We start from the raw sequence: 26,304 nt of genomic DNA on the forward strand, positions 1-26,304 counted from the left end.
CTGGTATTCTTCAAATCTGTAAGAAGAGCATATTAAATATAATGAATATAGAAAATACCTTATATCAATAAATTAATTGTACTGAAACTCCTCTCTATTAGAATGCTGAATATGTTAAAATATCACCAAAAACATGTGCCACCTTCCTGAAAAAGTGCAAAAAATAAAAAGTTGTGATATTTTCAAATATTCATATAAAATAATTTTTGGAGTTTTAAACACAAAAGAATCACTTGGCAGCATGTTTTAGGACCTAGTCTTGCATTTTGAAGCATTTCTGGGACTTTTTATTTTTTGCACTTTTTCCTTGCCTTACCTTCCCTTAAGTGTCACTTCCCCCTCTGTCTGTGTCTGCTGTTCAATCAGTGTGATCACTCTCACCTGTGTCTCTGTCGTTAGTCTCACTGGTGTCACCTGGTTCACTGGGTATGTATACACCTCTCCCCCTCACTCTGTCTTTGTCAGGTCATTGTTCTGTGTCCATGCTGTGTGTTCTTTGTTCTTCTTACTGGTTCAAACCAGTTCATTAGCCCTTTATTGTTTAGCCTTTAGCAACAATAACTACATAGTCCTGTATCTGGGCGGAACACAACAGCTCTGTGACGTTTACTGTCACCTTTGTACGCTGAGGCCTCGGATACTAAATGGGAAACAATGTGTCTGAAGCTTTTCCATCATAGTCAGGTACTTTCAAGACAATTTCAGGACTGGGACTTGACACTAATTGGGTGGAGTGCATAGAAGTTGGACATGGAGATGAATGCAGCAGTACAAGCACAGGAAGAAAAGAACTAAACACAAAGATGTGTTAACTGTTAAGAAAACCCTTAGTTAGTTTGTCATGTTTTTTTATGCAGCAGACACTTGTAAAGCTAATAAGCTAAGCTAAGATTAAAATGTATCTATGGTCAGCAGAAATTTGTGATGTCAAAATGGGGTCACAAGCCAAAACTGTTTATGCAACCACTGCCCTGGGTTCATGTTGCACTACATTTGGATAATATTTGAAGCATTTAAGAAGTAAAAACCATTGTCTTCCAGCTAACTTAAACAGTAATTTAAGCTATTTCTTTTACTGCAAATTAATCTTTGCCAAATTCAGGTGACTTATTCATAAAGCCAGCAAACTAATTCATAAAAGATGCAATAAAAACATTCTGCTTTCTCCCTGCGATAACTGAACTAAACTGTTGTGCACAGTGACACAGTTTTCCTATTCCCTGGAGGACTGTTCTCTGTGACAGCGCTATTATTCCTGCATAAATAAATAAAAATAAGATCCTATCTTAACCCATTTAAAATTCCACACTGATAGGTCACCCATATTCCTTCAGTTTAATGCCCCGGACAAGCTAATGTGACGCTCGATAAAATGGAAACAATTTTTACATCTTAAAAAGGTCAAAAAGGTTACACATCTGAATCTCTGAAGATGTGTTAGACAACAGCTCCTTCTTTTAGCTGCCCCTGCTTGTCTGTGACCGCACACACATACACACACATGCACACTCTCCCCAAAAACACCCCATTGTTTCCTCCAGGGGTAAAACCCTCGCTGTGTATGATTCTTTCTCCCACTGACATGTCCTCACTTTCAGCTGCTACACTGCTCCTCCTGCTCCTGCTCTGCCAATTTTAGCTCTCTAACTCCCCCCCAGACACACACACACACACACACACACACACACACACAGACACAGACATGTACACACATGAATGCAGATTGTCAGCTCCCCTGCTGCAGACAGCAGATGACAGGAGAGCACAGGTTGAACTAAAACAGTCTGAGTGCTCCAGAAGCAGACGCTAAATACATGTTTGTTTGGACAGAATCCACATATTTAACGCTTGTTTTCTGTTCACACTACAACCAGGAGCTATCACCCATCTTACTGCACTACTCATCACACATCTGTCAAATATATATAAGCCTGTAGAGATATGTAGGAATCTGCATCTGTTGTCCACTGTCAACAGGGCCGTTTAAAATGGCAAATAACCCAGTTTTCTATCTGCATATTTTGTGACTGGGAGGAAAAAGGGAATGTTATTTTGGGTTGTGCGTTTTGGTGGATAATTTTGTTTAAAAAATTAAAGCTCTTCAAAGACATAAAATCTTTGGGTTATTGAAGTGGAAGTGATTTATTGTCCTTGTGACACAGCACACCACTGAACACAAGAAAATGTGACCTCTGCCTTGATTCCATCTCCTTAGTGAGCATGGGGGCAGCTCAAGCTGAGCAGTGTGTTGGGTAGTGACATGCTCAGTGGCACCTGGAGGATTCAAACCTGCAACCTTCTGGACTTACAACTGCTTCTAATTATATTTATTAAAGAATATTTAAATGTGCCTTTTACAGACATGAATGTCAGGTTTATTATTTTAAGATCATCCAAAATTCTATTTTTCTGTGTAAATGCTATATTTACCGCCATATACATGCATTGCATTTTTACAGACACAGTATAATCTAACTCGGTGCACTTTATTAAAATCCCCACAACATACAGTTGGCAGTGTAGCTCAATCAAAGTCACCATTTCTTGTGTAATTTTCCATTAAACGTTACACCTCTTACAAGACTATGAACTGTTTGTATTTCCAATTCTCTTGTTTCCTGACATCAGGTACTGAAATGTAAAATGTGAAGGAAAATAGAACTTTCCTGAAGATCTGCAGCGTGTCCTGCAAAGACGTTTTAATTCAGTTTTGACTTTGCCAAATTGCCAAAAATAAATAAAAAGAATTCAGATGTAACAAATCTTTCAGAGTGGAGAGCCAACTGCCACAGCGGTGCTGTTCAAGCCCGCACGCCTGTGCCTTCTATGAACACAAGGGGGCCGTAGATTATCAGAAAAATGCAAACTGAACAGCTCAGCCATTTAACCAGTGAAAGGAGCGTCGGAACACAAGAAAAAACATCAGTCGTTTTCTTAACTAACTGTTGGAAATGAACATTTAATATTGGAATATTTAACAATGCTTTTCTTTCTTTCTCATAGCTGGAAATCTCCCCAGATCTGATAGAATTCTGGAAGAGGATTTCTACAGGAAGCTAATTGATCCTCGCCACTTCGACTGCACAGAGATTAAAGCCTACAGAGAAATTCCTGCAACAAATCCATCCAACTTGCAGGGTTTTGACCCTGGAGGGTTGATTCTGATGACCTTGGCAATTCCCAGTCTTTTCCAGGATACAGCATCAGCAGCAGGACAGCCTTGGCAGCAGCTGCATTTGAAGTTAGTAGTTCCCAGAAAATAATAAAAAGTAAACCACAAATGTTGGTTTATTTTATTTTATTTTATTCTCAAAAATGCATAAACTGCACATAAGTTTATTAGTTAAAGGCAAAGTTTGATTCATCTGTTGTATCTGATGTATGAGTCATCTAAAGCCTTTAGGGTTTCTGCATCATCATGTGTTTACAGCCTCAAATGCATCTGCTCACTGCACAGACAAAGATCAACGGTGCTGACATGGAACCACTGCATTATTCTATTATGAATGAAAGAGAGGCACAGAGAGTGCAGAGACATTAAAGTATGTATCCACCCATTAGTGTTTACATTCTCCTAAGTGTTCACAGGCCACTCCTGGTTCAGGAAGTGTTTAGGAAACAAAGGGTTGAGCAGAGTTGTGTTCTCTTTGTCTGAGACGGGGCGCTCAGTCGTGGTTTTCTGACAAGAGCTGGAACTATTTGTTTCTGGTGTGTTGATTAGTAAGACTTCTAAAGTGATTGGCTACTGGTGATTAGAACATAGAGTTGTGTGAGTGTTTAACTGGCCGGCCTGCAGTCTAGATCTGTCCCCTGTTGAAAACATGTGTCACATCATTGTGACTCTGACTGTGGAGCAGCTCTGGTCTTCTACTCTAAGAAACGGGCAGTCGAAAACTGCACAGAACAGAGAAGCTGACCCAGTTGCAAACTTAAAAACTTTCTGGAGTACACAGACATCAATATCTCACCAAAACACCAAAGAATAAGGATACCTATGAGACACTGATATAAAGTCCACGTTGCCACAGGTACACCTGACCACATGTTTCGTCACAAGGACGATGAATGGAATTCTTTAAAAATCTCTGCTTTACAGTATGTTCATAATTGCATTTCCTCTAAATGACCAGAACTGTGTTTTTTTCAAGAATTATTTTTCAGAGTCTGAGTCCTCCACCTGCAGCCCCCCATCATCTCTGCCCCTCGCCATGGAAACTCATCATTTTTCATCCACACGTGTTTCATATGTGCGCACTGGTGTGATTCGGAGGTGAAGCGAGGTTGAGGAAAAATCCCCTCAATCCCCACGACTGCTGCTGCTGCTGTTGCTGCTGCTGCTGCTGTTGCTGCTGCTGCTGCGGCTGCTGCTGCTGCGGCTGCTGCTGCTGCTGCTGCGTCCGCGTGCGTGCACGCGCCCATTGCTGTCATCGGTGTAGCCCACAACATCAGCATCTTCCGTGGGGGCGCGCAAAGGAAGAGAGAGAAAGACTGAGAGACAGAGACAGAGAGAGGCACACACACACAGAGAGAGCGAGGCTACGAGAAGAACCATGATGATAATGGAGGCGAGGCGGCGGAGGTTGTCGGATTTACCAGAAAGGACTGTTGAAATTTGACGGAGGCCCCGTGTTTTGGAACATTTAATTTGCTTTTGTTTATTTAAAGAATTGAATGTCTTTTGGTCTCGTTGCCTTGCCGCTGCGTGGACACTGAGAAGAGGAAAGAAAGGGAAGGAGTGAAGGAAGGGAAGAACCCGCACGGATGCCTGGATGATAGAAGGGGGCTCCACCGCTGGCGCTACAGGCAACAACACGCATCCAAGCTCTGGACGCATGGAAATAAGGGAAACGCCGAAGAAAGCGCTGAGCTGATGGATGAGGAGGAAAACGGATTCAGCCTCCATCCACCGTCGACTGTGAAATAAAAGAAAAACATTGTCTTTTCATGGATTGTTTCTTTAATATTTCAATCATTCATGGTGTAGCCCCGAGGAAAAGAGCCTTGCAATGTTGAATCACTGGTCTTGGTAAATTATTCATCACTGGCACAGGTAGACTGTGTATTTGTATTGCTTCAATGTAGCATCTCCCCTCATTCTTCTTTAACACTTATATTCATATTAACATCAACATATGATATGTCTAATCCTGTAGAGGGCCAGTTTATGAAATAGCCAAAGGACAAGCGAAAAGAAAAGAAGAAATTGGCGCAGAAGAAATCCGACAGCGAGGAGTGTTGATTTGTAAAAACCAACACACGTTTGTCTTATAAGAAGAAAGAGCAGCAGAACAACAAAGAAAACAACACAAAACATGTTGCCTTCCCAAGAAGCCTCCAAGATTTACCATGACAATTACATGCGCAACTCCCGTGCCATCGGGGTGCTCTGGGCCATCTTCACCATTTGCTTCGCCATCGTCAACGTGGTGGTGTTCATCCAGCCCTACTGGATCGGCGACAGCGTCAACACGCCACAGGCCGGCTACTTCGGCCTCTTCCACTACTGCGTGGGCACCGGGCCGTCGCCCAGCCGGGAGCTCACCTGCGTGGGCAGCTTCTCCGACTTCAGCTCCATCCCGTCCGGAGCCTTCAAGGCAGCCTCGGTCTTCGTGTTGCTGTCCATGGTGCTGATCCTCAGCTGCATCGCCTGCATGGCACTGTTCTTCTTCTGCAACACCTCCACCGTTTACAAGACCTGCGCCTGGATGCAGCTGCTGTGTGGTAGGCACTCCATTGGTATTTTTTCTTTTCTTTCTTTTCTGTTGTACATGAAGGGTGAAGCCCTCCCTTTGATTAACATGCCCTGCACGAAGCATTTTTAAAAACAACTGTTGCCAGAGAAGGGGGTCCACTTTTCTAGAATCACTCAGAACTAAATTCCATAATTTGAAATTGACTCCTGAGGTTAAGAAGATTACAGAATAGGTGTGGAAACAACAACATTCTGTGGTCTTTAGTCTTTGCAAGAAAGCATAGACGTTTTTCAATCTTTTGGCTGAATGTTGTGAATGAATGTCTTTTTCATATATGAAAGATGATGGACAGACCTGATAGAGTGGATACTCATTCAGTGTTTTGCTTTCCGCCATGGTTTTCATCTACTTTTATATACAAATGCAGTGCAGTACTGAGTCTAAGACGACTGATCTGATCCAACAGAGCCATCTGATCCCAGTCCAGCAAAAAACAAACCAAAGAAAAGGCTGAAACACTTCTTTAAAGCCTTTAAATTCACATTATACTCTTCCTCTTTTCTTGTTCTCTAAAGACAATTTGATTGCTTGTCCTTTTAATCAGTGACAGCTTTTTTGACAGTTTTTGACAAAATGACAAATGACCAGTTGTACCATCTGACAACATTTGATAAACAGCACAAAAATACCAACTCAAATAATAATAAAAAAAATGCATGTTAAAACACTTCTTAGGTTAAAGGGTTAAAACTGTAACTCTGTGACCCTCTGTGACCCTGTATCTATAAATGTATGGACCACAAGGAGAAAAACATAAACAAGCAAAGGGAACTCCAGCGTAGACTCCTAATGGACCATTACACTGACTGGAAATGACCTCTGAATGAGTCCATGGTTCATGTAAGGTTATGGATACAGTTCTGGTCACGCTGCTCATAGAAATCAATGAAGCCCTAATAAGAGCAACGGTTCAACACACGGTGCATGTTTGCAGTTTCTTCTGCTCCTCTGTAATGACTGAGCAGCCTGACAGCTGTACAGGCTGTGTCGTGGTATACCTTCATAGAAACGTGGTACGGATCCTCTTCACTTCTGAAGCAGACGAAAGAAATTTCAGTGATTCTCTCTTTGCAGTTATTACAATTTTTTGGATGGTTAAAAACAACAAACAGTAGGGATCACAGTATTATAGTACTCACATCTAAACACCATTTATTTATTTATTCACCCATCCAGTCCGGCTCCTGTACGGCAGCCCTGCAGTGTGGTGGTAAAACCATGTACAATGCCACTGATGTATTCCAATTCCTGGGCTTAAGGCAATCTTGATGTTGTTTTTTGAGAATGATGATGTCACTGATGACCTCATGTTGCTCAGATTAGTGTGTTTGTAATGGTGCAGGAGAGAGTGGAAACTGGAGACAAAGAGTTTCTGCCTCTGCGATCGGACACGGTGGTGAAGAAAAAACAAGGAGAACAAAAAACAATACAAGTAAAAAAAACATTTTCAGAAAGAAGGTTGTCGATCAGAAACAAGTACGTTATGACTCTGGTCTGATGGAATATTTTTGGAAATAATTTCATTTTGATAAATGGATGTAAACATCTCATAATTATCTTATTTGTTTTACTTATAAACCCTGAGATTGTCTTAATCCACATCACATCAAGAGATAAAGACTAGAGTGTGTGTAATCTGTGGCCGTCCGATGTCACAAGGCCAAGCAGTGGACAATGACCGCGTCAGCACAATCTAACCTTTGCCTGAATCTCTGAAGATGCAGTGCATCAGAATCTCTCTAATGTGCACATTTCTCATACGTACGCCTGCGGTGTGCATCTGACTCCTTTATGAGCTGATCAATGTGATAAATAGGCCGAGCAGAAGAGTGTGGGAGTCCGTTTTTTTGTCAGCATAGTGAATGAGAGAGAAATAGAATAGGGGAGAGAGGAAGAGAGCTCAGCACTTTTTCTCTCTTTCTGTATTATTCTCTTCCTCATCCTCATCTGCCCACTGTCTCTCTGTTCTGCTGAGTGTGTAATGAGATTGTGTGGCTCCACCATCAGCATGAATCATGGACAAACTCACTTTATCTGAATCTTAATGACTTCACGGGAATTGAACTAATGTCTAAAGAATGTTAATGGAGTAGAATGTAGGTTAGAGCTCCTCAAATCAGAGCAGAACAAGTTAGGAGCTCTCACACACACTCAGGGCAACGTGGGTAATCTATAGGTGGGTAGGTGATTCTAATGATTTATGTGGAAAATGTGACTTTAAAGTCCCACAATGTATGTGTGTGAGGTCTCATTTTTCATGTCTCTCCAAACTGAGTTTACAGTTTAAAAAAATGTGTAAAAACTGTGAATCATCAGTGAACATTGGAAGAATCCTCCTCACACACTCTTACTGTCTGTCTAGCTTTTGACCTGTACCCTGTATAATTTAGCAGTAAAGGCCGTCTGTGTCCTGCCAGTGGACTCACACCAGGTGTGATGAAGGTATGCTGTCTACCAGGCTTGGCAGCCAACCCTAGATTTGTTCACTACCTTGAATATGATGGTTTAATCATCCACTGTGCCCTGCTGGGTGTAGCAGCAGGTCTTCTGGCAAAGATTTATTGGAGTCCAAAACACAGAGTAAAGTCAGGGCCAATTGGAAATCAGGAGAGACCAACATTTTGGCCAAATGGTTTCATTTTGGAGTTTGATACTTGACCATGAAGGTCAGAACAACAATCAAACCACAACAACTAAGAAGCAGGTTTCGTTAAAGAAAGTATCACTATATACACATTTGTCATTTAAGGCTGTGGTCCAGGTCAGTCCAGCTTTGACAGACATGTCCATGGGCTGACACTGTGACACACTCCTCTTGGCTCAGCTCAGTATCCCTGTGTGTTTTGGCTCGCACACGCTGAAAAAGGGCCAAAGTTGGCCTGGTGGAGCACTACGCTGACCAAATGTGACTAAGGTTAATGCACTTGAATGGGGATTGTAAGGGTGTCACTTGGAACTCTGTTGACTCAGACCAAAATGTGGCATCGCCAGCCAGGACGGCCTTAAGTTTAAGGAGAAACTGGAGTCGTAAAAAGGAATATGTTTTCAATAAAACAGCTTGGTATGAAAAACTAGAGAAACATCATTACACTGCAGTCGCATCGGAAAATGAAAACGTGATGGAAGTATTTTTGATGACACAGGTGAAACTCACAAAACACAAGGAACTGTGAAAGGTGAAGAGATGACATCATCACCTCAAATTGCACATGGAAATGATGAAAAACTATGAGCCAGGGAAAAACAGACACAGGAAAGGATTTAATTTTGGCAGATACACTTTCAGTCCTGCATATAAAGCTGAGCGGCAAAGCCAAGCTACAACAGAGGAAGTAAACAGAGAACTAAACCTCCAGCAAATATGCCTCTGGTATTCACGTGCACGCTGCACTGCTCCTGCACTGCTGTTTGAAATCCAGGAGGAATTCATTACAAAGCCCTGCAGCATCAGAGCGAGGTCCTTTGTTGTGAAGGAGGTTTACTGTTCTTTGTTATCCTGCTACAGTGGGATGAAAGTCAGATGGAAGAGTATGACAAAAGCAAAGTCCATCTTAGGGCTAGGATATCAGATGTTTAAAGGGAGTGTTGTCACATATTTTACACAGTACGGCAGAGTTAAGCGTGTCCAGGAAGGACGAGAAACGAGCAGATCAGAGAACAGCCAAGGACATGGAGACAGTTAGTGTTACACTATAGGAAGTGGGAAATATCCAAAACTATCTTTACTCTACAGTTTAATCCGTGAATGTTTTATATTTCTCAGAGGGATGGAATGTTTCTGGTGTCTTCGGTGATGGACAATCAAATTAAATGAACTAAAAATCTAAATTTTGTCTAATGGAATGAATTTTTAGAATCCAGTCCCTGGATTGGATGGATCAGCAGGCTGGATTTGGCTTGTGGGCCGCCAGTTGATAGCCTCTGGCCTCATCCCAAAACATCCAAAAACCCATATCGTTGATCTAAATAAAAGTTTGTGTAAAATTATGTTACTTTTTCACTAGGTTTATGTTTTTTTTTCTTATTGATAACAAGGCTAAAGATAAGAAATCAACACCTGTTGGCCCTGTATTTTTACAATGGTATTTTTGTGTCTCGATGTCACAATGAATATTGTCTTGGCCTCTCAGAGTATCCCGTCTTTCTCTCAAAAGAAACAGCAAATAGATCTTTTTAGCATGAAGCACTTCAGATGCAAATGATCAAAAATGATCAGGATGTTCCCGTTTCACATCCCTCCAGCAGACACTGGCTTCCACAGTAGAATCCTTACACACCATTCCATCTTATCCGTCTCTTCCATCAGCTCATGCTTCCATCTCTCCGTCACATCTGACCCGTGTGTTGAAATATTAAACAGAACTAAGCAGGACATGACTGTGACACGGGGGACGACTGTCCCAGGAGGGACGATCTGTCACTGACGGTTCACTCTTAATGCATGTGTGCACATGTGTGCACGTACGTGGTAAAAGAAAGTGTGTAGGCCGGCGTAATAGATATGGAGGGAAATCACGTTAGGGATTTTTTGGAAAAAGCCAACCTTTGAATCTGCTGCGGAGACATTCTTGGTTGTAAGACTGCGAAGACCAGACTATCTAGATACTCTGTCTAAACCAGGGGTGTCAGCATACAGCTTAATTAGATGTCGAATGGGCCGAACCAGTACAATCAGTACATCATTTACATATAAATATCAATAAGTACATGTACTGTATTTCCACTTTGTTTTCATGCAACGAAGTACAACTATATTGGATAAAAATATTTAATGAAATATAATTTTGCCAAACATCCCATAGTAGGACCGTTTTGGCCCACAGGCCGTATGTTTATCACCCCTGGTATAAACAGGCAAGTGATAATTAGGTTATTTCTCTGTCATCTCGTGGTATAAAAAAAAATGACCTGATATGAATATTGTAAAAACCAAATAAATACAATTTACAAATTTGGGCCTGTTGAGGCATTTCTGTTGAGGTACAGACCTGAAGTCAGTGGTTAAAACCATAAAAACAACAAAATATATCAAACTAAAAGAAACATTTGTGTTTTTGTGTTTTTTTGCGTTTTTGACTTCAATTGACTCTGACTTGAACTGTTACAAATGCAGGAACATTAAGAACATTTGTCGAGGTCTAGTGAACCTACAACCAGGTCAATAGTACGGTGTGAGGGAAAATAATCAGGTGACTGGGATGTTGTCACAACAAGGCAAAAAAGGCGGTGCCAGGTAGAATGACTTCACGAGGCACAGGTGAGACGGGTTAGGCCACCACCATGGAGGGAAACACAGGTTAGGAACAGTTGGACATGGGAGTGTAGACACGGAAGGACAGAGACAAGAGGTACGACACAAAAATAAGCAGAAACGATTTCTTTTTGTGAAGGAGAACATTTTGGTGTAAACAGCTTTCACTGCACTTGTGTGTTTGTCTACTTCTCTCTGCCTGTGAGTGAACGGGCTGCAGGTGTGTTTGGTTGAGTGAATGGTGTGTCATGTAAGTATGAGTGGTTCCTGGTTCCTGATTGGTCCTCCACTGTCTGTTGAGCAGATATCCTTAAGCAGAATTAAAACTGACCTGGCTTTACGACTTTAGGTTTGATTAAGATTAGACCTCTGTGAATGTTGGATAAACCATGGCTCTGTCTAATAGACACGAGGCTGAGGAGGAGGAGGAGGCAGAGATGAAGATGCTGAGATTTTCTCTGGGAGTGACCAGGATGGACAGGATTAGAAATGAGCAGATCAGAGGGACAGTTAAGGTGGAGATACATATATATGATAATGATGGGAGTATCTGGACAGACTGAAGAAGGGGTTTTTATTCTGTAGGTACGTAATTATATTTGGTTATGTCTATGTGTGTAGTGAGTCTTAGGGAACGCTGATTAAGGCAGGCCTGTCCTAAAACCTTTTGACAGAAATACTTGCATTTGTAATTTGTCATCCACCCATCCATCCAACCTAATCCCTTTGTTTTGGGCTGTGGGAGGAAATTGCAGTATCCAGGCAAAGCCCACATGCACCAAAAACGTCATCATCTGTGGTAACTGAAAAGCAAGCCTGACAGTTTTCCCAGGGTGGTCTGGTGGTGGATCCTGAGATGGCAGTGAAGGCCAGTCCTGACCAGTGCTGATGGTGGCAGAACCATTGCTGGTCTGCTCTGGTAGAGCTGCAGCTTTGTCTCTGACTCATCAGCTGCTGCTCCTTTTTGCATGGATATTTACCAGAGTGTCTGTCTGGTGCAGTACCTCTCAAATAGTGGGGCGGGCCACCCTGGGGTGGGGGGCACGGTGAGGGGCTTCCAATGGAATATGGCACGAATGATAACAAGCCTCCAGTCACTAGGTGGCAGCAACTCATAAAGTGGTTTTATACAGATAAAAATATACGTTATGAGAATCTCTGTAGTATTTCAATTCGTGGGACTGTGGGTTGGGGGTGAAAACATTTCTGTCCCCAAGGATTTGTTTAGGGAGGGAGTATTAGGCACCCAGATGGATTCAGGAATTTCCATTACATTCCAAAGCATCAGTGTCTCTTTTTTGTCATTGAGTGATCAGAGCAATCGCAAAAGCAAAAGTACAGGGAAAAAAAGAAACAAAATGCTTTATTTACCAAATGTTTCCCCAGTCAGTTCTTGACTGATCCTCAAGCGGTGCAGAGTGTTTTGAAGCTGCCCTTTGATGACCTTTGTCACTTGTGCTGATTGGTCACATCTGATGGCTCCAGATGTGACCAATCCCTAGCAGACCTCCATGTCTGTCAGTCATATTTCAGTATGATTTTATTTGAACAGGATTCTTGGAACTGTCCAGTCAACCATCAGTTACACACCACCGTGCAGTTGCTCCGTAGACCCCTGGGGTCAATCTAACTCAAATGAAATGTTTGCTAGCATTCCGAGGGTTAGGGCCTTCATGGACCCCCCTTGAAGTCCTCTGTTTTGGACCATTTCATTACTTTCAGAAATTGCTGAGAAATAAATGTATTGAATTTTAAATACTTTCATTCAAACTGAGTTTTTATTCTAACCCTGAAGGAAGATGCTTTGCTGATTTCCACTTTTTTCCATCTATAGTTTGCAGCTGAATGATTCCATCCATTTTTTTATATACGGTCTTTGGTCATAATGCAGCAGTGGGGAAAGGGAGGGGGAAGAGGCGTCCAAAATGTGTGGGTGGGGAAAAAAAGGGAACAACGTTGAGAGTGAATGAGATGGGAGTGTGTTTTTGCATTGGTGATATTCTTATGCATCTTGGATCGCGCACGCGTGTGTGTTTTCCTGTTGTTTTATATGCACCTGTGAGACGGTGGTTAAATGTGCATATGATGGTTTGAGACCTGCATTATTAATGACACTGTTTGTGCTTGCTGTTGTTTTCTCTCTCTCTCTCTCTCTCTCTTTGCTTTACTGTTTTCTCTCTCTCTCTCTCTCTGTTTGCTTTACACGGGGCTTTGTAAACATCATGTGCAAAATCTCATCTATAAACGCTGCCAGTGTGTGTAGTTTATGCAGAGAAGTGCATGTTTCCTGCAGGAGCTAGCTACATGCTGCAGTGGTAGAAAGAGAGAAAGAGAGAGAGAGAGAGAGAGTACGTTTGTGTTTCCCTGTGGGATATCCCTGCCTCTCTCTCTCTCTCTCACCCCCTCCCTCACTCACTCTTTGCTCCCTCCCTCTCTCTCTCTGAGATTTCTCAGCGGCTTCCCCCAAACCAAATGTACATGTTTTAATTATTAGCTGCTTAATAAATAATTCCAAAGTCACTGCAGTGTTTCTAAAAATAGCCGTCTGACGACTGAATAATGGATTTCTTTGACCCTTTGCAACACTGTCTCTGCTGATGTATTTGTGGGGGAAGAGGAGAGAGCAGCGCAGAGACAAAGGAAAAGCCTCTATGAAGCAGAATTTCTCCGTCACGTAGCATCACTGCTTCTTGTTAGTATGCAGTAGGAATTGTGTACTGTATATATTTAAAACACAGATTACATAAATCCATCAAAACCTATAGGAACAAACTGCCTTTTTCTCCGACACAACTGCTGATGGTGTTGTCAGAGACACATTCTAATCATTTTGTCTGTTGTTTGTCTTTTGTGTGCAGCTGTTTTAATCATTATCATTAATTAGGTTTAATGATTTTATTACATGACCTGAAGCTTGCTTTAAAAGCAGCTCTAGTGAAGAGTCCGCGCTGGTAAATCTTAAAATAAAGGAAACTCCAGGGTTTTTTGTAAGTAACTGTGTACTATTAAAGCTAAGTAAAGCTTAGTTTTGATGCATAGCCACTAATTTGTAAAACACACAAACAGCGTTCATTGTCCTCTTATGGCTGATGTTAATTAATATTCACGCAGCGGAACAAAGGCTCAGCTATTCATCCCGCTGACTTTCCAGGATACCTTCTATGGAGATGTCACTTCCTCCTCTTTCATTTTCCAAGGTTTGCAGTGTGTAGGCTTGTGTTGAATCTTGTGCTGAGTTTGCAAATGGAAAAGTGTATATGCCACTGAGAACCTGCAGTGTTTTTCTGGTTACATAAAATGGTGACAGCTCCTCTCAAGAGTCAGTGTCTGGGTTGTTCGCTCTGAGATACAGTAGAGGAGTAGTAGCGCAACATTGTCGACTGTCAAACTATGCAAATTTGGGAGCTAAAAATTGCTCACAGAACACATCTCTCTGCCAAGTGAAAGAAAATAATGAAAACCACTGTATCATCCGAGAGCCCATAAATCTAGGCTAAGCAACTTATTTTTGAAGTTACTCAGCAATTATTTCTACATAACCAAATATGCACCAAGAAAATGGAAAAGGTGCCAAGAAATGGATGTTTTTAGTCACAAATACAAATATAAATAAAAGGTAGGGAAGAGATTATTCAGTGCAATTCCCATGAAAATAGAAGAATTGAATATATAAGAGTTAGCTCAGTGTTCCTTTATTATTAGAATAAACAACTTGGCCAAAAGTAAACAAAATAAAGTTTGTAGTGGTTCACGATGACAGCAAAATGTTAGCTAAATATTAATACGCTTCTGTATGTTATTCTAAACATTGTTAGCCAAACGTTAGCCGTTCAAACTAAAAATGTTGGTCAGTGTTTCACAAAACGTGACATTGGAAATATGTCAAGTGAGTTCAGAAATATTTTTGAAACAGATGAGAAAAACATGAGCTATAATTAATAATTAAACATTGTTGCGTCATTTGTTGGAGCCCGACTAATTACGTTTGTTAGCTTCGTTACCTTCAATAGCTAAATGGGAATAGGAAATACATGAAATGAGTTCAGAAATATTTTTAAAGATGAGAAAAACATTTTCTAACAACACATTTTTTTCTTATGTTTTCTAACAAAACATTTCTAGCTGATTTTCTGTAGTCGTCATTATTTATACCAAATTTTGAAACCTTACATAAATGGCTCTTCAGAATAAATTCCAGAAATACACAACAGAAAACATTGTATTCTTTTTAACGGTGAGTAAAAGTCTAACGACAGCATCCCTATCCAGTCTGAAAAATAAATTAAGAGTACTTTCATTTGCTGCGCCCAGTTCATGAGATGCTCTTTCTGTAATTACGAATGAGATGAATTGCCAAAGTGGGAGCGCTCACTGATCCCTCACTATATCACGGCGGACCGCTCCTCATAGCCGGGTGAAAAATGGCGCCTGGACTCCTGCGATGACACATTACGTGTCAGCCCCTGTCCTTTTTCTAGATTCAGGACTCGTGCCAGCAATTTCTCTTCTCAGCTGAAGGACACAAAATAAAATGTAGAAAAAATGGACATCAGGTGGTGCGATATTTACGAAATAAAGATTAGCGATTAGCAAGAGTCCAGATTGTGCTCATTCCTGGGGATGAAGAGGTTAAAAATAGGAGTAGAAAGAAAGATTAGGAAACGCTCAAACATTCTTTGCCAGGTGGTCTACTGAACCGTGACGGCAGCGACATCATGTAAAGTGCCCCCTCAGCAGTAAACGCAGTAATAAACGCACGTACACACACACACAGAATGTTCCAAACAACAATAAAGCTCTGTACATCAGCCAGATGACTGTCCATTAGTTAGATGGAGGACAGTGGGCCAAGGTCTGGACACAAGAGCAGAGTGAAGGGTAGAACCTCAGTCAGCTTTAATACATCACTGACACCACACAGTGCATGTTGGACTTCTCCTACATCATTAATGTCTGCACTTTCATTAGAAACTCAACCTTTCTGCCTGCTTGTAGATCGACAACACGACTTTGGGTTTTTGTCTTTGACAAAAAGTGTGAGACGTATATATAAACATTTGTTGTTGGGCAAAAAGACAAACATTTAATTTTTAAATGTTACATTAGCATATATATGCAAATTAGTTGCTACATATACGTTTTAGTTTTTCTTTTATAAGAAAATTGCTGCGTACTCTCCCTTTAAAATTGAGCTTGTTAACATGTGATCACAGCAGAGGGTTGTCTCTAATGTAGCTATAAATAATAACTGGAGCCCGACTAATTACTTTTGTTAGCTTTGTTAGCTAACAATAATAATATATTAATAATATTATATATTATTATATATATATATATTATTAATATATAATAATAATAGCTAAGTGGGAACGATAGATGAAATGCAGAAAACTTTCTTTTTATTAAATTTTAAGAAATGGTTATTTAAAGGTCAGTTGAAATTTAGAAACAAGTATATTTTACAATAAATCCAAACCTTGAAAAAAAAGTAGCTACAAGTTCAGTTGAAGAATAAAAGCTAACTAATAAAATATGGACGTTTCCCTTTACAGAGGGTTGGTAATAGTTAGCCTAACGCTGTGTGTGTGTTATACAGTCCATTCTTTTTGAACAGGTTCTGCAAATTCCTGTCATCACTTGTACACGTTTTTTCACCAACAACCAAACTGTGATGATGCCATTTCTTTCTCCAGTAACACTAGTTCACACTGGTTTCTACAAAGTGACTATTTGCAGATGGTTTTTGGTGTCTACTTAGCAGCAGAAGAGCAGCTACAGCGTGAATCTGTTCCTCCAGATTGTGGGAGTTCATTCAGATCTTCTTTTTATTTCCAAAGCTGAGAGCAAGTGTTGCATGTACAGTATGTTTTTTATTTAGTCAAAAAAACAAACAAACAAAAAAAAAAACTCCAGCACAGACTGTCATAAAGTTACAAACACAGAAGCGTTGGATGGTGTCTTGTGTGTATGTGTGTGTGTGTGTGCGCGCACAAGGCAAACATGAAGTCAGAAGGTTTGGTGTGAAACCCTCAGCTGCTCCTGTCAAAAAATATCTCCAACACCTCCAGAAATAGCAGACTGGTGGTATTTCAGGAGCTCTTATATAATAACTTCTGGCTGTTTGTCGGGAATAAGAAAGAGTGGAATGTGTGTGGACGTGGAGATAAGAAAGTCTGACAAAATTGTTATGCAATGAGCCTATAAATATCCTGCCAGTGCTATAAATAAATTGGCTCAGTAAATGTGAGGAGTTGAATCAGAAATGTGTCTTGGCCGAGCATTTCATTAGCGTGGTACGCTTTGATGGCTGGTTTCTAACGAGCGACGAGCTGTGAATGTGGTGATGAAAAGAAATGAAGTGAGATGAGTAAAAAAAAAGACTAAATGCAGAAGCTGAAGCCAACTAGTTATCGTTCTTCTGTTCTGCCGTGACTCCTTTTCTCCTCTTTTTTTATACCTTCTCTCTGTCAATCATTTTGTCGTGTCCCGTCCTCCCTCTCATTCTGAGGCCTCTGCTTTGATGTTCCTTCTTTTTCCTTGTTCAGAATGTAGTGTCTTGAGACAGAGGAGAGGAGGAGGAGGAGGAGGAAAGGAGAGGAAAGACCCCCAGCAACTTCAAAAGGCTTTTCCAGGGTTGTGGGGAGGTGCAGGTTATTTATAGTTCTCTGGCAAACACTTGAGTTTAGGAAGAAGGGCAGATAGAGGAAAGAACACACTTGTCCTGGCATCGTCCCGCACTCAAGTCCACAAGTCTTTCCTGTTTACTACAGTACATGTCTATCATAAAATGAAATATCAAATGTTGTAGTTATTTGCATCAAAACTAATTTAATAAAAAAGGTGGCCATTTTTCCCTAGCTATTGATGGAATGGTACGTAGAAATGTAAGCAAAACAACCAGTCATTGAGTGGATTGTTGACCGTTAGACCAACTGAGTGTTTATATGACGTACGACGACTTTATCTTTATTTTAAGCAGAAATGTAGATGTTAATTTGCAAAAATATCCCAACGTGTCATATTTGTGAAAATATATGAAAAGGTGTACGTCTCCACGAACCAACGGAGCTCTGCGCTACTTTCACCCACAAGCCATAATATCACCACAGCCGGGAGTGTGTTGTTTAGGGTTGGCTGTAATCTCTTTCTTTAATTAGTTGTTTTCAAAGTGAATTAAGTTACTGTTGAATGTTTTGATGAAATATTAGCATGTAATGAGCTAAAGGCTGCCTCGTTGCGATTACTTAATTGATTAAGCATCAATTAACAAGAAGAGGAAAATGATTTATTAACATGGAACTTATTCATTGTAACTTTCATCAAGTAGCTGTGTCTCAGATTTCCAAAAGGCCCATAGTCAATGACTGTGGAAGTGATTTAACGTGGATTGGGGAAACATTCATCAAAAATCCATAAAACATGTTATATGACGCTCATTACTCGGCTAATGATTTTATCACCTCTCTTCCGTGTTAATATCTTGTATCAGGGTCATAAAAGAAGCTAATAACATGATGATTTCCCAAGACGATTCCCTCAGATGCCACTTTATCCTCTCATTACTTACAGCAGAATTGTCGTTATTATGTTTTTTCTCATTACGCCCGCTCATTATACCTGCAATTATATTTGTCAGATGAGCAGTCACAGTCAGAAACGGGAACTCCTCACATTTGCATGGTTTTGTGTTTCACGTGGAGGGGCTGGTGACTAATCCGATATCCGCCCTGGTGCGTTGTCAGGAGTTTACCTCCCACTATCTCCTCGTGATGGATGGTTGGGAGATGAGGAAACACACGGGTGTTCAAAGGGAATCCCTTATGTGACAAGGTTAGCCATATGAGTAATGGACTTTACTTTGGTAGAGTCTGAGATGTCACCTCCATATTCAATAAACACCACCAGCTCATGCATGTCTGCACTTTGGTCAAGTTTATTCAGGGGCCGTGAAAATCCAATGTTCCCTAAATGATGATCAGTGTGTATTCTTGTGAACATATTCCTTGGGTCATGTTTTCCTTGTCTAATCCCTTATTAAATCATGGACCTTTATGTTTACTTTTCAACAATATTTACAAAACAGTTGCAGGTCTTGAAACACAGTATGTCCTAAATATTGGTATGTCCTCAGGTTGAGAAGTTCATTTTATAGGCTTAAACCATTTCAACTGCCTTTTCATCTCTACTCTGCATCTCTGCATCTGTTAATGAACTTATTTTTAAACCATCTCTGGGCGGCGTTAGCGGACTCCAGAGTTCTCTTTCTGCCGGTTCTGCAACTAAAGCCGTTAATGACCTTTAAGGGCCCTCACAGCCAACAGAACTTATTCACGTTTGTGCTCTCAGCAGCTGATCAGCAGAATTTATGGACAGTGTTATCCTCTGTGTTCACCGTCATCACACGCTGCAGCTGCTACTGTGTCCAGGTGCTTTACATCAGAGACATCTTTGAAATCCACCGTTGCACACCTAAGTGATTCCATACGATGAACATGCTCTGGATGATGTGAGTGATGACACTCACCGACGTGGTCTAATCTCTCCGACTGCCCGTGTTATGAGTGATGCTGCCTTTGCTCTGGGATGCACGTTCAATGAGATGCCTGTCCTGTATTGTCCTGCGTGGTCCGCTGTGGACCTCCATTCCCACGCACTAAACTGCTTAACATTTAAAATGTGCAGGATGCCTCAGAAGAGAGCAGCATCCACCCATCATGGCTGATCCTGCCTTTTGATAAATGAGCAAAAGTGTAGAGTATGGATTACCACTTTTATTAGTGTCACAGTTGCATGTATGGATTTCCCCATAGGGCTTTTTCACTGTGGATTGTGTTGTGTTCTTGTTTTGTGTCGCATGGATTCACTTCTCTCTGTAAGAGCAAACAAGATTGTGGGTGTGATGTAAATATTTATATATATTTCAAATTCCATCCTTTTATCACTTGTCTTATGATGGTTTACATATGCAGACCATTATTCCTTCGGTGCAAAAACATCCATGCATCTATCCTCTACCTCCTATCCTGTTATCTCACTGTTAAACCCAACAACAGGCAGGTGTCGAAACCCAGCGGTTTAGGCCGAGGCCACAATGAGCTCATTAGCATTAAATCACAGTGTGAAGCTTAGCAAGGATTAATAGAAGCACATTATTTACTGCTCTGCACATTGACAAATTGACATTGATTACTGAATGACAAATGCACACACAATATACAAATACATAGGCTCAGTGTGCAGACTGTTGTTTTAGTGTACGGTGCCATCAGATTAGCATATCGACAAACACCAATGTTGGGTTTGATATCAGCAAAGTAAGACGACCTGTGGCAGAAACAGGTATATAAATATCCAGAAAGAAAAAAACAATGAAGCAATGAAGCAAGTAGCAGAAGGAAGTTGACTAGGCAACAGCCCCACTCTGCCTGTGATTGGCTAATACTCGTTTCCTTTGTGGTGGGGTTTGGCTATTTTCCTTGGGTATCCTCCCTTCTGTAAACACAATGTACTGTACACCATCTGAGTTGTTGATTGACATGAAAATATTTTATACCTGGAATGCAGTGTGTAAAAATGAATACCTAATACTAGTAAAATAGTACTGTATATATATTAGTAATTATATATTAATATTGTCTATGGTTAAAACACTGAATCCAACCTCAAGAGAGTCTAAATCCTTTCACTTCTTGGGCTTTTGACATACAGTAGACTTTGTTGCTTGTTGTTCCCTCAAGATCTGGCAACAGCCCCCTGCTGACTGGGAAATGTACTAAAGATCTTCTTGGCATAGAATTGTAATGTTTTTTTATTATACACTAGAAAGATAAGCCAACCTCCCTCTGAACCCTTCGGCTGTTCCAACTTGTTTCAGATTTTTACCAAATGTCCCTTTAAGACTACAGGTGTCATCTCTGAGCGTGCTTGAACTTAGTTATTCTTTTCTCCCCTCACTTCATCCCCCCCCCGCAGGAGTGTGCCTAGTTCTGGGTTGCATGATCTTCCCAGACGGCTGGGACGCAGAAGTGATCAGGGACATGTGCGGGGAGCAGGCGGGGAAATACTCCCTGGGCGACTGCTCCGTACGCTGGGCCTATATGCTGGCCATCATGGGCATCCTGGACGCTCTCATCCTCTCCTTCCTGGCCTTTGTGCTGGGCAACAGGCAGACCGACTTCTATCTGGATGACCTGCAGACAGATAACAAAGGTAAGAAAACCGCACAAATAGTCAGTTTTAACACCACAAATTTAACACTACAGTTAAATCTTTTCCAAAGAAAGTACAAGTTACTGAGTTAAGTATTAAGCAGCAGCAATCACTTTAAGTTTGACCTTTCTTCAGGGGTCAGCCAGAAAATCTACCACTGCACCACAACAGGTCCTGAAAATGCAATTAAAAGAAAATCTATAATTATTTGTGTATTTCATCTTTCATCTTTACATTTTGATCAAATGGAATTTCATCACAATTATTTCAAGAATATTCTTTTACAAACCTGATTATCGCAATAAAAGACAGAGTAGAATAAAGGAGCTGCCTGAAGGTGGTCTGACCTCAGAAGGTCTGGCCAACATGCTTCCACTGCTGCATTCATCAGCAGGAGTCGCTCTCTGACAGTTTGCACATCGTTGCATCACAGACGCTTGAAAGCATTGTTTTGGCTGAGTGGAAGAAAGGCAGCAGAAAATAGCAGCGGAGTGGTCACGATGGAGGCTACACTGTTGAACAACATAACGTCTCGGCGTTCACATCACCTCCAAGAACACAAGAGAACGGAGAACAAAGAAAAAATACTAAGATCAATGACATCAGAGGCTGTAGACGGAGTAAAAATGGAGGAGGAGGAGGAGGGGAAGAAGGAGGAGGGGGAGGGGGGGCGAGGGCAGGAGATGAAGACAGAATAGTGACATGAGATGTCTCAGTTTCTCCGACCGTCTATCTCCCTGTGATGGTTTCCATGGTAACTGCAGATATTCCAGTGAGTGGGTGTGTCCTTCCGTTCTGATCTGATTAACCTCACTGTCTGTCTCAGCCGGTTCTTAATGTTGAATGCTTCTGATGCTTCGTCGACTGTGTGAACTCATCCTAAAATAAAAAGGTCCCTCAAGTCTCTGTATATGAGTCAGTCCAACAAACATTGTGTGGACATTTATGGACAGTGTATAAATACATATGTTGTCAACAGTAATAAACTGATTATTCTATTCGGGTTAAAAGAAAGTCGAAAGGTACATTTGAGCACATTTCTGCGCCTGAACTATGTAACTATGCAGTAGAAATGAACCAAAGTGAAAGTCACCTGATAAAAGGACAGCAAAATGCTCACCTCATGTCTGTGTACTCATTTATTACATTCTGCACAAATGCACTTTTTACTAGCCTTAATTGGTGCAGCGTGCAAGTGCCAAAACTTTGTTCTTTTTTGTCCTTGCAGATTTCGCTGTGTCAAGGGTAAGTTGACTTCTACTTTTACTGTGTCAGAGAAACATGTCATACATCTCAGTAAAAGCTGTTGGCCTTGCAGTGTTGTCTAATAAACAGCACAGGCAATCACACTAATACAGGAGGAAGCGGAAGAACGGTCATGACCGTAGTCCGGCTGATGGCTTTTACTGAGCCAACAGTTATAACATTGGTAGAAAAATGTTCATTTTAAAGATAATTTTAATTTTTTATGAATATAAATTATAAACCATACAAACAGATAAAATTAAGGATTTAATAAAATATAGATGGAAACATTGTTCTTCTGCACTAACTGTAGTGTACCAACTTTTTTGCCTTTTACTATCATCAACTGGCTTTTTAACCTAAAGTTTTACTAATAAAGGTTTAACTATTTAGGTCACTGTTTTCAGCTAGCTTTAAGCATGTTACTCGGCTTTTGGAAATTTTTGGGCAATTTTTGAGATTTGAGATTCCCGTTGTTGAACGTTTAGGGCTATCTTAACGTTTGAGGGTCAGAATGACCTTTCACTGACCTCTGCACTGACACCTCTGGATTTCTGTTTTTATTCGGTTCACTCGTTTAAATGTCTTTCATCCGTGTTTTAATATTTGACAAACCTGTGTATTGTTTTGTTCCAGATTGAGGTTCGAGAAAGACGAGAGCCACGGTACGGAGTGCAGCGTCTACACTGAGTGCAGTGACACAGCGCGGGTTGACTTCTTCTCTCTCGCTCACCTACTTCTCCTTCTTTTGCTCTGTCCTCCTCTACTTTCATCTCATTCTCTCCTCTCAAATGATCAGGATTCTCACCCACATCTTCGTGCATACACCAAGTGTACAGGATTCTGTAAGATATTTAAAAAAAACAACAGACACACATTGGGATAAACTATATTTTGAAAAAAGAAAAGAAACCACAGTACACTATATTCAAGGTTGTACAGTGCATTTATTGATTAACCTTCTAGACAAATATCTTTACGACAGAAACGGAAAATGTAAAGCACTTGAAGTCTTGACTTTTGTGAGAAATGAACTCCTTTAGATGAAGAACCATAATATCCTGAATTCAATTTGACTGTGGCTGTTTATCGATTTGTCATTTTCGGTGTCTGTGTGCAGTCGTCGTTTCCTAAAGCAGACCAGGGATTTCTCTACACAGAGGTCAAGGCTCACATTTGTAAACATTTTACTCAGGACTTTTATGGCTCTTCATCTAAGGACTGTCAGACATGAGGATTCAAAATAAAGTTGACCCCCACTGCAGCTTTACGGAACCTATAACATCTCTGGGAGATTCTCTACTACTGTACATACGAAACAATGTAAATAACATTTCTGCTGACAGAAACAGCCGACAACAAAACCTCATCTGACTCTAATGCATTAAGTATTCTACTTATGATTTCAGTGTTTTTCTTGTGCTGGAAAAGCATTGGAGTACGTGAGGATCCATTGTGTTTGTTATCCGACTTCTTATTGCAGATGTGGAGGGAATAAAATGGATGGAAAAAAAAAAACAGAATACCAAGAATCAATGCGATGAGATGCTTCCTTAAAGCATGGCCTCGAAAAATACCTAAACTGTGGTGGGTTTTTCTCCTGTAGAACATGCAGTTACCCAAAAATGGAGAAGGGTTCTTGACTTTGTTCTGTTCCTGTGTGCAGTCACCTCCAGTTTACAGTTCCAGCATACGGTGATTAATTAACTCTGTAAATGTCATGAGTCTGTGTGAATATCCTCGTATGAGTTGGCCTTCTCTCAGAGGGAAGCCCCAAGTGCTGCACTTAAGGTGATGTCACTAAGATGCCTCTTTGCCGCTTTGCAGTAGTCATATGAATTAAGTATTTAGACAGAAAACACACACACATACACACACATAAACTAAAATGTGTTTAATCCAAAGTTTATGCAGCTCAACACTGTGGTTCCAGAATAGAACAAACGCATTTGTCCAAATTTGTGTCACTGATTGACCTGACTCTAGGATTAAAACAACGTAGATATATTATATTTCAAAAAATTAAATTTATTTCTGCAACAAGTGCTGTCGAAAAGAGTGGCCTGTCACTGTTATGCTGTGTAAGTTAGTAAAATATACTGTGACTAGATTTCCTACCACATGAGATACATTTTTATTAACAGTACGGTCAAGAGGTCAGAGGTCGAGGGCCTCACACTAAACTGGCACAAATTAAATAAATGTAGTCTTGTCTTATATCTACCAGATTTTATATTCTTGTTTCATTTGGTCCTAAATTGAAATCAGAGTTGCATCAGAGGAGGATGGGAATTTCAATCAGCTGCAGGAGCATCTTTTCCTGGGTGTGTTGACGCTGCAGTGTGAGGCCAGTGACTCACCGACGTACTCATTTGCACTGTAATAGCTTCTGTAGCCCCAGAACCGCTCGATGTGTTTGCCTCGATGACTCTGGTCGTCTTCACATCACAGTCATTGCTCTAGATGCAAATAGAACATGTGATGATCGGCAGCTGCACAGTGTAACAGAGCAGAACGCTGTTTATTGGGTGGGCCCCGGGGGCTCCAGCACTCCAGGCCTGAGATCCTGTCAAGTGAGCCCGCTAGAGCACCAAACCTGGATCAGGTCAGTGCAGGGGTAAAGTGTGCTGTGCAGTAAAAGCACACAGTTGCTAGTTTTTTTATTTGTGGACCGACGTGACATGGCCCATATAAGTGAGTTAAAGGATCTCACTGTAAAACCCTGAGCTGGTTGACCATGTGAGAAGAGAGTGGGCAACATGACATGGGACATACAGAACAGTCCTGTGAAGGACTGATTATTGTGCAATATAAACAACAGTAATCCATCTGACATTGTGCTAGAGAAATTCATGATTAAAACAAATCCAAAATCTGAAAAATGAAGCAGAATAAGGAACATTATATAAAATAATCAAGAGTTCATACCAAATACTTAATAGCACAATATTTTGACCCAGATTCAGCACGTGTGACACTTTCGTTTGGTCCACATATGCTATGGAATTGTAGCACTTGTGCTAGTGGTCCACTCCTGTTTGTCAAATCTGGGCTTTCCCCACTATTGCCTCTCGTCTCCCTCATATAGACCAGATAAGTAGATCTGGCCCAGTTATGGGCCACTTTATGTCACATGGACCTTATATACAATCATGTGCACTACTCAACTACCAGACCCCTATTCATTTAAAGAAAAACAAATATATGTTCCACTTCAGGATTCTAATTTGTCTGGGCCTCATGAAGTCATTGTTGTCAGAGGAACATTTGGGTTTTCATCCACTTTAATGAGCAGATAGCTAGATGTGCAGTGAGTTTTATATTAGTACAGTACCTAGCTAACTCTCAGGAAGCTGTGCACTCAGTACTGTATTAAAGGCTCCTTAAGAAAACAGATGGCAAAAAAAAAGAGTTGGACTGATAAAGGGATGCATGGTTGCTACGGATTTCCCAGTCTGGGCCTTTAAGACAATATATCAACAGCCCTTATGCTGAATTCACTGATGCTGTCCATGCAGTTCCTGCACCGACCTCGGTCTACGTCTATCAAACAAGTGTTCTTTCAATTTTATTTGTGCATTTGAAGTATTTGAAGAAGTAAATGGGAAATGTCTGCAACACTATTTACAGTACAGGCCCCACACATCTGGTACTACAAACCAGATTTCCAGAAAAGTTGGTACACGTTCTGAAAACTGCAAGCCTTCTGCAGAACCCTGGGTCACATCCCACTTTTCTGTGAATATTCATTGTTATGGAGTGGATGTTGTCTCCTCTTCATGCTGAATATGGACATTATAATGGACCTGTAAGAATCATGTCTGTCATTTATTTTGTTCCATTTAA

General features: G+C 40.8%; 1 protein-coding gene across 2 annotated transcripts; it reads left to right on the forward strand.

The window, feature by feature from the left end:
* Positions 1-5,279: 5,279 nt before the first annotated feature.
* On the forward strand, positions 5,280-25,354 carry lhfpl4a (LHFPL tetraspan subfamily member 4a). Of its 2 annotated transcripts, XM_008318502.3 has the most exons (4): positions 5,280-5,721; positions 20,977-21,213; positions 22,442-22,458; positions 23,095-25,354. In XM_008318502.3, exons 1-4 carry the CDS (start codon positions 5,313-5,315, stop codon positions 23,146-23,148), a joined length of 717 nt encoding a protein of 238 aa, XP_008316724.1. In that variant the 5' UTR covers positions 5,280-5,312; the 3' UTR covers positions 23,149-25,354. The 2 variants fall into 2 exon arrangements, with proteins under 2 accessions (XP_008316724.1, XP_024914866.1); XM_025059098.1 differs by lacking the exon at positions 22,442-22,458.
* The last annotated feature ends 950 nt before the right edge of the window (positions 25,355-26,304 follow it).

This window comes from Cynoglossus semilaevis, chromosome 10 (assembly GCF_000523025.1).
Source record: "Cynoglossus semilaevis isolate Cse_v1.0 chromosome 10, Cse_v1.0, whole genome shotgun sequence".
Taxonomy (NCBI): domain Eukaryota; kingdom Metazoa; phylum Chordata; class Actinopteri; order Pleuronectiformes; family Cynoglossidae; genus Cynoglossus; species Cynoglossus semilaevis.

Excerpts from the sequence above, each read along its gene's own strand:
- lhfpl4a (XM_008318502.3), top strand. The coding sequence starts at position 5,313 with ATGTTGCCTTCCCAAGAAGCCTCCAAGATTTACCATGACAATTACATG. Across the intron at positions 5,722-20,976 it reads CTGGATGCAGCTGCTGTGTG|GAGTGTGCCTAGTTCTGGGT; the intron begins GTAGGCACTCCA and ends CCCCCCCCGCAG.